Below are 12931 nucleotides of genomic sequence, written 5' to 3'. Positions count from 1 at the left end.
GGCGTTAGTAGCCCCGCTTCCTTCTCCTGCCATTTCGTCGGATTTGTTTTTGATTTGGGAGCTCGAATCGATCGATCGAACGAATTAAACCCTCTCGCCTGTTAGAAGGAAGTCGATTTGTAATTTTTCATGTAGGCCCTCTACATTTACCTTTTCGAATATCTTCCCCTTTTTTTTTGTTCCCTTTTATTTGTAGGGGGGTTAAAAAGAGAGAGAGGACCTTGGGACGAATAATTGGCTCCAGATATTATATCGTGTGTATTTTGAACAAATATAAATCTAATATTCTTCTAACTCATCTGCAATATGGATATTTTTACTCATAATTTCTCTGGAAATTTCAGTACATGTAGATTATGGATTATGTATAAAATGATGCTATAGGTTTTCATGAATATAGCATTAGTTTGTAAATGCTTTTCATGGTAGGGATACTAATAAAAATTTTCTAATAGGAGCATTTTTTTTTTCTTTTAAATTAAAGCCTCACGCTCTTTAATTGTTAATAATGGATTGAACTAATAAATCTTGAGAATTTAATCATTTGTGAATCAGAAAATTATGAGATCCCGCAATGTGCAACAAATATAAGGAAAAAAACTTAATAAATTATTTATTTTCCGCAAATTGCTTTTCATAATTTATTTTTCTAATTTCATTATTATTGAGGCCTTCGTTTTCTTGTTACTTGTAAAGTACTTCCAACTCAAAACATGAGATGGTTCTTGATAATCCAATTTACATGTCTTGCTATTAATAAGTGAAAAAAGGGTACAACTTTTATGTTATTGAAGGATTTTGTTCTCTGATGCTGTTCAACCATGGAAATATAGGATTTGGATATTAATAGTAGAGAGATCACTACTTTTGATAATAATCGTTGATTATCTAGTGAGTGGATGAGATTCTTTTTAAATTTAGTACTCATCATACTCTCATGAATTACACTCATTCTAAATTTACACCCATAGAAAAATCTTAACCATCAAAGAGATGGTCAATGATTGTGATAGAATCGTGGTCCCTCCACTGTTTTTTAGTACCAGAGAGGATACAAATCCAATATATTTGATCTAAAAATGAAGATCAACTTTAAAATAAGATTATTCTATATAAACCTCTTTTTTTTTTGAATGGATCTGTAGAAACGATTTTCAATGTCAATTTATACATAAACCACCTTTAAACAATTTTTTTGTTGCAATCAACCAACTGAGCTCGCTTTTAAGTCAAGTTTTTTCAGTTTTGTTGTAATAAGTAGTTATCAAATATCATGAATACTAGAGAGATGATCCTTAATAGGAGTTAGGTGCATTGTAAAAAATTAACTGAAAAGCGAGCCTATGCGGTTTATTGCAACAAAAATCCTTTACAAGCGTCTATATAAAATGACCTATTAAAAAAAAGGGTTTGTGTAGAATACCCTTAAGGATTATTATATATTAGTAGTCATTGTTATTTCTCTGTGAATTATAAGTCAAAATGTTTGATTAAAAAAAGAATTATAAGCCGCTTTTAACGAGAGAGTGTTTGGCAAATGAGTAGATTATATAATCCACCATTGTTGTTAAAATGATCAAAAAGGGTGTGGCTCAAAATTTAAATATTGAATAGACTTTGAAATTATTTTAAAGGTTAAGGGATAAACTTGATATTTATTTGGTCAAACTATATAGCTTATAAGCCGGTTGTTAGTGAAGCCGCTTTTTTTTTTTGGCTTATTATAAGTTAAAATAAGCCCGTTGGCTTTTTTTGGCTTATATAAAAGTAGCTTATATATAAAGGACAAATTTTTAAAACAATTCCTTTTGTAATTTTATTCCCAAAAAACGACCCCTTTAATTTTTATTTGAAAAAACCGACCTGGTTTCAGCCTCAGCGCTGAAACCAGGTCGGTTTTTACAAAAAAAGTTCCGAAAACTTCACGGGAGTTGAACTCCCGTGAAGTTTCTTAGTTCAAAAATAAATTTTTTGAACTGTGAAACTTCACGGGAGTTGAACTCCCGTAAAGTTTAGCAGCTTAATTAAAAGCTGCTAAACTTCACGGGAGTTCAACTCCCGTGAAGTTTCAGAACTATTTTTGTAAAAACCGATATGGTTTTAGTGCTAAGGATGAAACCAGGTCGGTTTTTACAAATAAGAAAGAAATGAGTTGTTTTTTGAGAATAAATTTGCAAAAGAGTTTGTTTTGAAAATTTGTCCTATATATAAACCACTGAGTTATATTTTACCGCTAGCCGCAAAATCCGACCTTCTCCGGTCCACGACGACGATGTCACTCGCGGTGATCCTAAACCGCGTCAACACCAAAACCCAACTCCCTCTCCTCCTCCGATCCCTGCTCACATCTTCTTCTCTCCATTCCCTCTCCAGTTCCGACGGACCCATCTCCTCTTCTGACGACCCCATCCTCCCTTCCCTCCTCAATCTCATCACCACCTCCAAAACCCACCCCCGGCCTCAAAACCAAGCCCTGGCCCTCCTCCGGTCCTCCCCCTTCGAACCGACGAAGGGTTTGGTCTGCTCCGCGCTGTGGGAGCTGAGGTCGGATTGGGAGTCGGCGGTTTCGGTCTTCAAATGGGCGAGGGGTTCTGTCGAGGACTGGCCCGAGGCGTGGGAGCTGATGGTTTGGGTGCTGGGGAATGAGAGGAGGTTTGATTTGGCTTGGGGTCTGGTGCGTAGGATGCATAGGAAGTCGCTGCTGACCGCGGAGACTATGGTGGTTTTGATGGGGAGGTGGGTTCCTGCAGTTTAGGTGTTTGTGTCTTTGCCTCTGTTGGGTCTTTTGAATAAAGATGTGAACTTTTCTGTGGGATGCTGTGCTTGAACTGCTTTTTTACGTCACGGATATTTTCATAATTAGAAACGTATATAGCATATGCTTACAAGCGTTGCCTGTGAATGGTGCACTGCTTTTGAAGATATGATTTTTTTTCTTTCATTACAATAATGAAGGTCAGTAATAGACAAGGGGTATTGTGATTATCTTCTGTCACGCGCATATATTTTTAACTTACAGTATAACTATAATGGATGAGATGCTCTACAAGGAGTTTGAAAAGGATAAGAGCTTTTGTGTGTATAATAGAATGGAAATGTATTCAAAACTGATGTTTGACATGCATGTTGGTATTTTATTAGAATAACTAAAAATGATTTATTCCGTGATGCTACTTAAAAGGAATAATTTCGAGGAGCCGTTCATATCCTCATTTTCTTGTATTTTTCGTGTTGGCACGCTTATTATGTTTCAAATATCTGTTTCACATTCAGTTTTGGGCTTCAAAGTACAGGGTCTTTATGGCTCCCCGTCCCTTGGAAGCTCTGCCTAGTTACCGGATGTTGCAATTCCTTTTTTTAGATTGTTTCCTCCTGGTCCTTGACTATGAGGTCTACACATAAGTTGTGTTTTATTTTATTTTATTTTTCCTTCTAATTTGAGCAGCCATAGCTAATTACTTCTCAGGAAGTCTTTTTTTTTAAATGCTAAATATGATGTTTACTGCATTAAAAGTGGATTTTGTTTCTCTCTTTCATATTTCTAGGAGGTGTAGTGTATCTCAGTTCATCAACATTTTTTCTGGTAAAAAGTTACAAGTGTTGTCGCAGCATTATATGGATTTTGTTTCATTCTCTAATGATCATTTGCCTGTTTCTGTGCATTACTCCCATTGTGGTCTGATATTAATCATACAAAGTTATTTCCTGTCTAGGTATGCAGCTGCAAATGAAGTGAGCAAGGCAATTAAAACATTCCATGCCATGGAAAAGTTCAAAATAGATGCAGATTCGGCAACATTTTACGCCCTCCTTCACGCTCTTTGCAAAAATAAGAATGTGGAAGAGGCTGAGGAATTGCTTCTATTAAACCGGAAATTTTTTCCACTTGAAACCGAGGGCTTCAACATAATCTTAAATGGCTGGTGCAATATCATCGTTGACTTGGTGGAAGCCAAGAGAGTGTGGAGGGAAATGTCAAATTGCTGCATTATCCCAGATGGTACTTCTTATTCCCATATGATTTGTTGCTACTCAAAGGTTGGTAATCTTATTGATTCCCTTAGGCTTTATGATCAAATGAAGAAGAGAGGTTGGGTTCCCGGCCTTGTTATCTATAATTCTCTCATTTATGGATTAATGAGAGAGAATTGCTTCAAAGAAGCACGAAAGACTTTTGATAAAATTTTAGAGGCAGGTCTGAAGCCAGATATTGAAACATACAACTCCATGATATATCCTCTATGTGAAGCTCGAAAGGTGGAGGAAGCACGGGACGTATTTGATGACATGATCAAGAATGGTATTGATCCAACAATAGAAACTTACCATGCTTATGCTAAAGTAGAAGACTTTGAAGGAACATTGGAACTACTCAAGAAAATGAACGAGGTTGGTTATGGCCCAGATAGTTATACTTTTCTTCTAATTTTTGATAAGTTCTTTAGATTGGGGGAATCTGAAAGTGCATTGAAAATTTGGAGTGAAATGAGCACGTACAACGTCTTTCCTGACTCTTCACATTACACGAAAGTGGTTCAAGGTTTGGTAACACAAGGATGGATTCCGAAAGCTATGGAGTTCTATAATGAAATGAAATCAAAAGGGTTACCTGGTGATCCTAAACTCGAGAAGATCTTTGAGACATTTATAGCGAGCAGCAAGAACCATTGGGGCAGAGGCAAGGACTTTATTGTCAAACCTTGTGGACAACAAAATGCTCGTGGAGCTAAAGATGTAAAAATTCATGAAGAACTTGGGAAAATGATATTTTGATCTGAAGGACATAACAGAAGCAGAACAGTTATGTAGTAGCTTTTATAACACGAGTCACCTGCATGAAATCCTATTCTGAAGCAGATGATGATGTCACATTGCGACTTGGCAAGTGGAAACTTTGGATGGCAACAAGCATGCTATTCATAGTTTTCATAAATGGAAAATGTCTCGGTATACATTGTCAAGGTATAATATCTAATCCTTCAGTCCTTTTATTTTCATATGCCACTATATCTCTGCTATATTAATAGAATACAGGTGATTTTCAGCTTTCCAAGAATTAAAGTGATGTGACGTATTCCTTAAAGCGAGAGAGCTAACATAACACTCTAATACCTTATAGTTTCATTCACTTTCCACTTGTTTTTCACACATTTATATACCATAAGTTTTTTAAAATTGACATATTAGTACCCTCTGTAATGCAAACATGAAAATTTTACCCGAATGTTCCCATTTGGTCTTGCACCCCTTTTTCTCTATTTAATTCTTTTTGACACTTGCTTGAGTTCTATCTATTCATGTTTATCCCTCTTTTTCATAAGGCAACTCTTCACCTATTATTCCTCGGTCAAAAAGTCAAATTTTTTTTTATTATAGGAAGGCTTATTTGTTTAACGCGGCCGCCTTAGACATTGATACTGATTATAATTGTTTAGAAGTGTATTGTTACTTCATTATACTGCTATCAATATCATTGTACCAATTTTGTGCCTTATGATTCTACTAGGGGAAAAATTGCAAAATAGACCGTTTTTGCTAATTATTTAGCAAAATAGACCGTTTTGCTAAATAATTAGCAAAATAGACCTCTTTTTGGCCAACAGGCCAAAAAGAGGTCTATTTTGCAAAACAGCTCAGAAAACATACGGGACTAGTAGTCCCGTATGTTTTAATCACGTATTAGTGAAATTTTCTACTCAGAAAACATACGGGACTACTAGTCCTGTATGTTTTCTGAGTCACTAATCCGTGATTAGTTGGCTCTAAACATACAGGACTAGTAGTCCTGTATGTTTTCTGAGCCTTGTTCTTCAAAATCGACCTCTTTTTTTCAAAAGAGGTCTATTTTGCTAATTATTTTTCAAAGTGGTCTATTTCGCTATATATTTCATAAAAATGGTCTATTTTGCAAATTTTCCCTTCTACTAGCTGCTATCTAAATTTTTGCATGCCGATGGTGTTGGTTTAATGATCCTCTTCTGAATTTCAAATTTCCTTGCACATATGCTGCTAGTAGGTATTGAAATAGCTTACTTGATTTTGTTTTTTACATGCTAGATTATAATTTTCCTGTTACTCGATTACCATTCTCAAAGCAGAAGAGCAAAAATATCCAGGATTACTGGAACGTGAGCAGTCTCCTTGATTGACAGGGAATAACCCGGTAAATATTGACATGAAGGTGGGAAACCTGAATTCTGAGTCGAGCTTCGGGCAAAACGTAAAAAATATAAAGTTGAAGGGTTAGAAAAAAATTTCTGGGGATCCCTATTTTTCATGGCGTACAACCTGATGAAGGCAACAGCTCCAGTTTCCACTTCCATTTCTGGCTTTCATTACGGTGGAAACTGTAATTATCAGCAAACAATTTGTTGCAGTGTTGCCTGTACCAAAAATATGGGGGATTTTCTTTTACAAGAGAAGTTAAATTTATGAGGTTAATGGGTCTCATATGTCATATAAGTGTTTCTTTCTTCTTCTTTGTTCACTTGGTGGAGATTATGCCGTATTATTGTTATGTGAGGAAAACCTTAAATCCCTCGTATGACGAGGATATACATTATCCTCTAAGTTTATTGTAGACTTGGTGCAGTGTATTTATTATTCTGTTAAAGTGTTAAACTATTGCATATCATCGTATTGTGTGTTAGGTTGGAGGTGGATACCAACCTCCGACGGCGGAGGAGCTCCGACGAGCTCCAGGTTGTTGCAGGCGAGCGTCGACTCGGCGAATTCGACGACGAACGCGATGGTGGCGTTGGCGAACGCGACCCTCGGAAGGCGGAACGCGACCCTCGGTGTGAACGCGGCTCGACCCCCGCGTTCAGAGCTCCGACCATCGCGTCTTCGCCTCCCACCCTCGCGTCGGACATCCGCTGGCGACAGGCTGTCGCCAGCTCACGAATCTCGGCTATAAAAGCCCCCCCTTTCGATGCCCTAGATTGCTGAGCTTCCCCTTTGTTTTCTCTTGGCGGCGACCCAAAAACGCAGCGGCGTTTTCCCCATCTTCGGCTCTGAAATCGCAGCAGCGATTTCTCCCCTTTTAATCTCCAGATCTCAGGTGTTTTGAGGGGAGATTAGAAAAGGATTAGAGGGAGAGAGAAGAAAGAAAGAGGGGTTTTATTTGAGAGAGAAATTGAAAGGGTTTATTCCCTTTAATATTAACACTGTAGCTACAGTGTTCAATCTGAGAAATCTCAGTTTAGGGATTTGCTCTTGATTTGTAATTTCTTGTTAGATTAAATAAGAAATTAACTGTGTGGCTCCAGAGGACGTAGGCAGTTGCCGAACCTCGTAAATCTTGGTGTACTGTTTTCTATCTGCGTTTCCGTTGCATTAGGGGATTTAGGCGTTAAAATTCCCAACAACTGGTATCAGAGCATGAAACGATCTAGAGGAAGTCAGATTCAAGTGGGAGCCATGGCCGCAGATGAGGGAAAGGTGAGATTAGAGAAGTTTGATGGATCAGATTTCGGATTCAGCACTCTCCAATATGTATGAGAAGCCATCAGCCTCAAATAAAGTCCATTTGATGAGGCGGTTGTTTAATCTGCGAATGGCGGAAGGTGCATCGGTAGCACATCATCTCAATGAACTCAATACAGTCACGACCCAATTGAGTTCAGTTGATATTGAGTTTGATGAGGAAGTTCGAGCGTTGATCCTTTTGTCTTCCCTACCAGAGAGTTGGAACGCTACGGTCACAGCTGTGAGTAGCTCATCGGGAAGCAATAAGTTGAAGTTTGACGACGTTCGTGATCTGGTTCTCAGTGAGGAGATCCGACGGAGAGAGTCGGGTGAAGCTACAACCTCTTCAGTATTGCATACAGAGTCAAGAGGTAAAAGTTCAACCAGAGGAAATGGATCAGATGATAGGAGATCCAAATCCAGAAATCCCAACAGTTCGAAGGCTATCGAGTGTTGGAAGTGCGGGAAAACCGGGCACTACAAGAATCAGTGCAGGAGTGCACGGGAGGAGTGGGAGGCAAATGCAGATGTGAACGTTGCCTCCACCTCAGGAGGAGATGATGCGCTGATATGCTCTTTGGAGAGCAAGGAGGAGTCTTGGGTGTTGGACTCGGGAGCATCATTCCATGCTACTTCTCAGAAAGAATTCCTCGAGAAGTATATCCCCGGAAACCTTGGAAATGTATATCTTGGTGACGATCAAGCATGTGCCATTATTGGCAAAGGTGTAGTGAAGATTAAGCTGAATGGGTCAGTATGGGAGCTGAAGGATGTCAGGTATATTCCCGACCTGAAGAGGAACTTAATCTCAGTAAGCCAGCTGGCTAGTGAAGGCTACACGATGACTTTCCATGGAGATGACTGGAGGATTTCGAAGGGCGCAATGACGATTGCCAGAGGTAGGAAGACTGGTACCCTGTATATGACAGCAGGTGCACGTTGTTCGATCTCAGTTGCGGCAGGCAATGAGACTTCAAAGCTGTGGCACCAGAGACTCGGTCATATGAGTGAAAAGGGGATGAAGGTTATGCACACAAAGAGAAAACTCCCAGGTTTACAATCAGTAGAGATTGATGTGTGTGAAGAATGCATACTTGGAAAGCAGAAGAGAGTTAGCTTTCAGACAAGTTGCAGACCCCCCAGGAAGCAGAAGCTAGAGCTTGTTCACTCAGATGTTTGGGGACCAACAACCACCGCGTCGATTGGTGGGAAACACTACTTCGTGACTTTTATTGATGATCACTCTCGGAAAGTATGGGTCTACTTTCTGAAGAAAAAGTCAGAAGTGTTTGAGGCTTTCAGAAGATGGAAAGCCATGGTCGAGAATGAGACCGGTTTGAGGGTAAAGAAACTCAGAACAGACAATGGTGGTGAGTATGAAGACACCAGATTCAAGAAGTTCTGCTATGAGCACGGTATCAGAATGGAGAGGACCGTGCCCGGCACGCCTCAGCACAATGGTGTGGCTGAGCGCATGAATAGAACGTTGACAGATAGAGCCAGAAGCATTCGGACGCAGTCAGGCCTACCGAAGCAGTTCTGGGCAGAAGCAGTCAACACAGCAGCTTACTTGATCAACCGAGGTCCATCGGTTCCATTGGAGCACAGAATACCAGAAGAGGTATGGTGCGGAAAGGAGGTAACCCTCTCACATCTCAAAGTTTTCGGTTGTGTAGCTTATGTGCATATAAGTGATCAAGGCAGGAATGAGCCTGATCCCAAGTCTAAGATATGCACATTCATCGGGTATGGTGAAGACGAGTTCGGCTACCGCATTTGGGACAACGAAAACAAGAAGGTGATCAGGTGCAGAGATGTGACATTCAACGAGAAGGTGATGTACAAGGACATGCACAAGACAGATGACGGTGACTCAGAGAGCGAGTCAACATTTGTAGATGCAGATGATGTCCCAGATAACCTCTCGGAAGAACCCAATGCAGAAGGTCCTCAGGCAGAAGAGCCTGTTGGACAAAACGGTGCGCAGGAGCCCGACGCACCAGCTCCGATATTGAGGAGAACCACTCGTCCTCCTGTGCCTAACAGCAGATACATGAATTATATGTTGCTGACAAATGGAGGAGAGTCTGAAAGCTTTGATGAAGCTTGTCAGAGTGGAGATGCGAGCAAGTGGGAGTTTGCTGCGAAAGAAGAGAAGAAATCTCTGATCTCCAACCAGACATGGGGACTAGCTGAGTTGCCCATGGGGAAAAAGGCACGTCACAACAAGTGGGTGTATCGAGTGAAAAAGGAGCAGAATGGTTCCAGAAGATACAGAGCCCGACAAGTTGTTAGAGGATTTCAACAGAATATCCAAGGAAGAAAGGATCCAGCGGATATGTTGACAAAGGCAGCGACCTTTCAGAAACTAGAGTTGTGTGCAACTTCAGTTGGCCTTCATGCATAGATGATGAGGGCGGAGCCACACAGGAGAGGAGTTTGATGAGATAGCCTGTTGCCGTCGGTTTGGTCTCCAAGTGGGAGATTGTTAGGTTGGGGGTGGATACCAACCTACGACGGCGGAGGAGCTCCGATGAGCTCCAGGAAGACGCCGACGAACTCGAGCAGTTGAGCTCGATTGGCGAACACGATGGTAGGCGAGCGTCGACTCAGCGAATTCGACGACGAACGCGATGGTGGCTTTGGGCGAACGCGACCCTCGCTCGACGAACGCGACCCTCGACACCGACCCCCGCGTTCGCCTCCCACCCTCGCGTCGGACATCCGCTGGCGACAGGCTGTCGCCAGCTCACGAATCTCGGCTATAAAAGCCCCCCCTTTCGATGCCCTAGATTGCTGAGCTTCCCCTTTGTTTTCTCTTGGCGGCGACCCAAAAACGCAGCGGCGTTTTCCCCATCTTCGGCTCTGAAATCGCAGCAGCGATTTCTCCCCTTTTAATCTCCAGATCTCAGGTGTTTTGAGGGGAGATTAGAAAAGGATTAGAGAGAGAGAGAAGAAAGAAAGAGGGGTTTTATTTGAGAGAGAAATTGAAAGGGTTTATTCCCTTTAATATTAACACTGTAGCTACAGTGTTCAATCTGAGAAATCTCAGTTTAGGGATTTGCTCTTGATTTGTAATTTCTTGTTAGATTAAATAAGAAATTAACTGTGTGGCTCCCGAGGACGTAGGCAGTTGCCGAACCTCGTAAATCTTGGTGTACTGTTTTCTATCTGCGTTTCCGTTGCATTAGGGGATTTAGGCGTTAAAATTCCCAACATTGTGAACCAATTCAGATACTTTATGCATACGAGGGTTCCTCTTCTCTCAAGTTTTCTTCTCGTCTCCTACGCTGCAAATTATTTGTTCGGTTTTTTGAGTCTTAGTTACTTCACTGAAGACGTGACAAAAACCCATCCATAAACCGAAATGTTACTGCATATTAACAAGGTTTATTATACAAAAAGAGAGAACAAAAACTACTTCTGAGAGTTGGAAAGAAAAACAAAACTACTTCTAGTTGAAAATTCGACCGTTGGACTAAAACGTCTCCCTCCTCCCCCATTTAATAATAAAAAAATCCCAACAAAAAATAAAATAAAATAAAAAACGGAAACAATTGAGACCTCCAAGGCTTCTTCCAACGGCTAGTTTCCCTCTCTTTCCCAATTTAAATACGCACGCACCCAAATCTCTCATTACTACATTCAATACGCAGCTCAGTCTCTCTCGCTGAGAAGCTTCAAAAATGGCTCCTCACCTCTTCACCACCGCCTTCGCTCTCCTCTTCATAACAGCAACCTCAGAAGCCAGAGACTTCTTGGTCGGAGGCAGCTCCGACGCCTGGAAAATCCCATCTCCGACCTCCCCAACTCTCAACCAGTGGGCCGAAGCCACCCGCTTCCAAGTCGGCGACTCCCTCGGTAACGTTTTAATCTCATACACCTCATCCTGAAACGGAAATTTAGCCGTTCAACTCAAAACTAAAGTGCTGACGCTCTCTCATCGTCGTCGCTGTTGTTATTATCATGGTTTCAGTTTGGAATTTGAAAGGGAAGGGGGACTCGGTGCTCCAGGTGAGCAGAGAAGACTACTCAACCTGCACAACCTCAAACCCAATCGCCGACCGTCGAGGCGACACGGTGACCGTCGAGCTCGAGAAATCCGGGCCGTACTATTTCGTCAGCGGAGAGAGCGGAGCTTGTGAGAAAGGGGAGAAGATGGCCGTGGTTTGTGATGGGGTCAGAGAGCGAGGAGGAGGCCGCGTTACGATTCTTCGCGCCGGCGGCCTCTCCGGGGAGGCGCCGGCACGGTTGGGGCTGAGAGGCCGGCTCGCTCCGACGAGCGGCGGAGTGGAGGGTTTAGGTGGGCGTTTGCGAGTTTTGCGTGCATGCTTGTTGAGCTGTGTGGATTGGTTTTTTGAGGCGAAGGAGGGGGGGGGGGGGGGGGTCCTTAATTTGGATTTAGTTGCGTTCATTGTTGCATCCGTAATGTTGGAGATGATATAAATTCATTTTATTCGTTTTTTTATTTGGTTTATTTATTCTATTCGTTTGTTTATTTATTTCTTGTGTAATATTGCTGATTGAAAATGAATCTTGAAAGAGAATTTTCTTGGTATTTCAAGCGACTAACCAAAAAAAAAAAAAACCCATCATTTATCTACTGGAACTCCTAACGAACAAGTTTTCAAAACAGCCCCAAAAAAAGTTTTATTTTTCAAAATCGACCTAATTTTTTTTATTTATCAAAATCGATCCGGTTTTTGCCACGTGGGCTTAATGACGTTCCTAAATAGTCGGGGTTGGCAACCCCGACTGTTTAGAAATGTGTTAAACCATAATTAATGTTCTTAAACCCGAAATTTGCATGTCCTAAACAGTCGGGGTTGCCAACCCCGACTGTTTAAAAAAGTCATTAAGCCCACATGGCAAAAACCGGGTCGATTTTGGTAAATAAAAAAAAACCGGGTCGATTTTGAAAAATAAAATTTTTTTTTGGGCTGTTTTGAAATTTTGTTCAACTCCTAACACAAGTCAAAAGTGACACGCGTCAACACTAGAGAACACAAACGTGTCCAGATACATAACGCAAGCGTGACCAGTCCACAATCGCATGAACGCCACCTAAGTACTCGAAACTCCTAACACGAGCAAAACAAAAAACATTCACACAAACAAATGTGTGTTCACTCTTTTGGGGTTCTAAAAAAAATATCCTAAAGTTGAAGGGGGTATTGTGATAATTCCTAAAGTTACGGGGTTATCTTACGATCGTCCAGGGTTAAGGGGTTTTTCTGAAATAAGCTTTGAATCAAAGGCTGATCTCCTAAATCTAACCTTATGTTTTCCCCCTAAGGGCGCTTCTACATGGACCCCAAATAGTGGACCTGAGGGGTTGGATGATGCACTGTTCATGCAAGGATCCCAAATTGAATGATATAATGTTCATGTAAGGACTCTAAATAAGGGACTAATGAGGGGCAGAAGAACTGTCCCCCTCCGGTTGGATGATACACTGTTCATA

At 41.2% G+C, this 12931-nt stretch overlaps 3 protein-coding genes across 4 annotated transcripts in view; 2 read left to right on the top strand and 1 right to left on the bottom strand.

The window, feature by feature from the left end:
- The window catches only part of LOC109842595, a 4459-nt gene extending 3507 nt beyond the window's left edge, over positions 1-952 (bottom strand). Inside the window, exon 1 of the mRNA XM_020411452.1 lies at positions 934-952. Within this exon, the coding sequence (XP_020267041.1) occupies positions 934-952 (19 nt within the window). The remainder of the gene's footprint in view (positions 1-933) is intronic.
- Positions 2244-6585, top strand: LOC109841267 (pentatricopeptide repeat-containing protein At1g80880, mitochondrial). 2 transcript variants are annotated; one of them, XM_020410180.1, is made up of 3 exons: positions 2244-2736; positions 3714-4962; positions 6099-6585. In XM_020410180.1, exons 1-2 carry the CDS (start codon positions 2273-2275, stop codon positions 4771-4773), a joined length of 1524 nt encoding a protein of 507 aa, XP_020265769.1. In that variant the 5' UTR covers positions 2244-2272; the 3' UTR covers positions 4774-4962; positions 6099-6585. The 2 variants fall into 2 exon arrangements, with proteins under 2 accessions (XP_020265769.1, XP_020265768.1); XM_020410179.1 differs by having other exon boundaries at positions 6058-6585.
- Positions 11088-12931, top strand: part of LOC109842594 (early nodulin-like protein 3) — a 2766-nt gene continuing 922 nt past the window's right edge. The window contains exons 1-2 of the mRNA XM_020411451.1: positions 11088-11328; positions 11444-11784. Coding sequence (XP_020267040.1) covers positions 11154-11328; positions 11444-11784 — 516 coding nt within the window. The 5' untranslated portion in view covers positions 11088-11153. The remainder of the gene's footprint in view (positions 11329-11443; positions 11785-12931) is intronic.

The sequence above is a fragment of the Asparagus officinalis genome, chromosome 5 (genome assembly GCF_001876935.1).
Source record: "Asparagus officinalis chromosome 5, Aspof.V1, whole genome shotgun sequence".
Taxonomy (NCBI): domain Eukaryota; kingdom Viridiplantae; phylum Streptophyta; class Magnoliopsida; order Asparagales; family Asparagaceae; genus Asparagus; species Asparagus officinalis.
The sequence above is the reverse complement of the archived record's forward strand: the minus strand, read 5'-3'. Positions and strand labels throughout refer to the sequence as shown.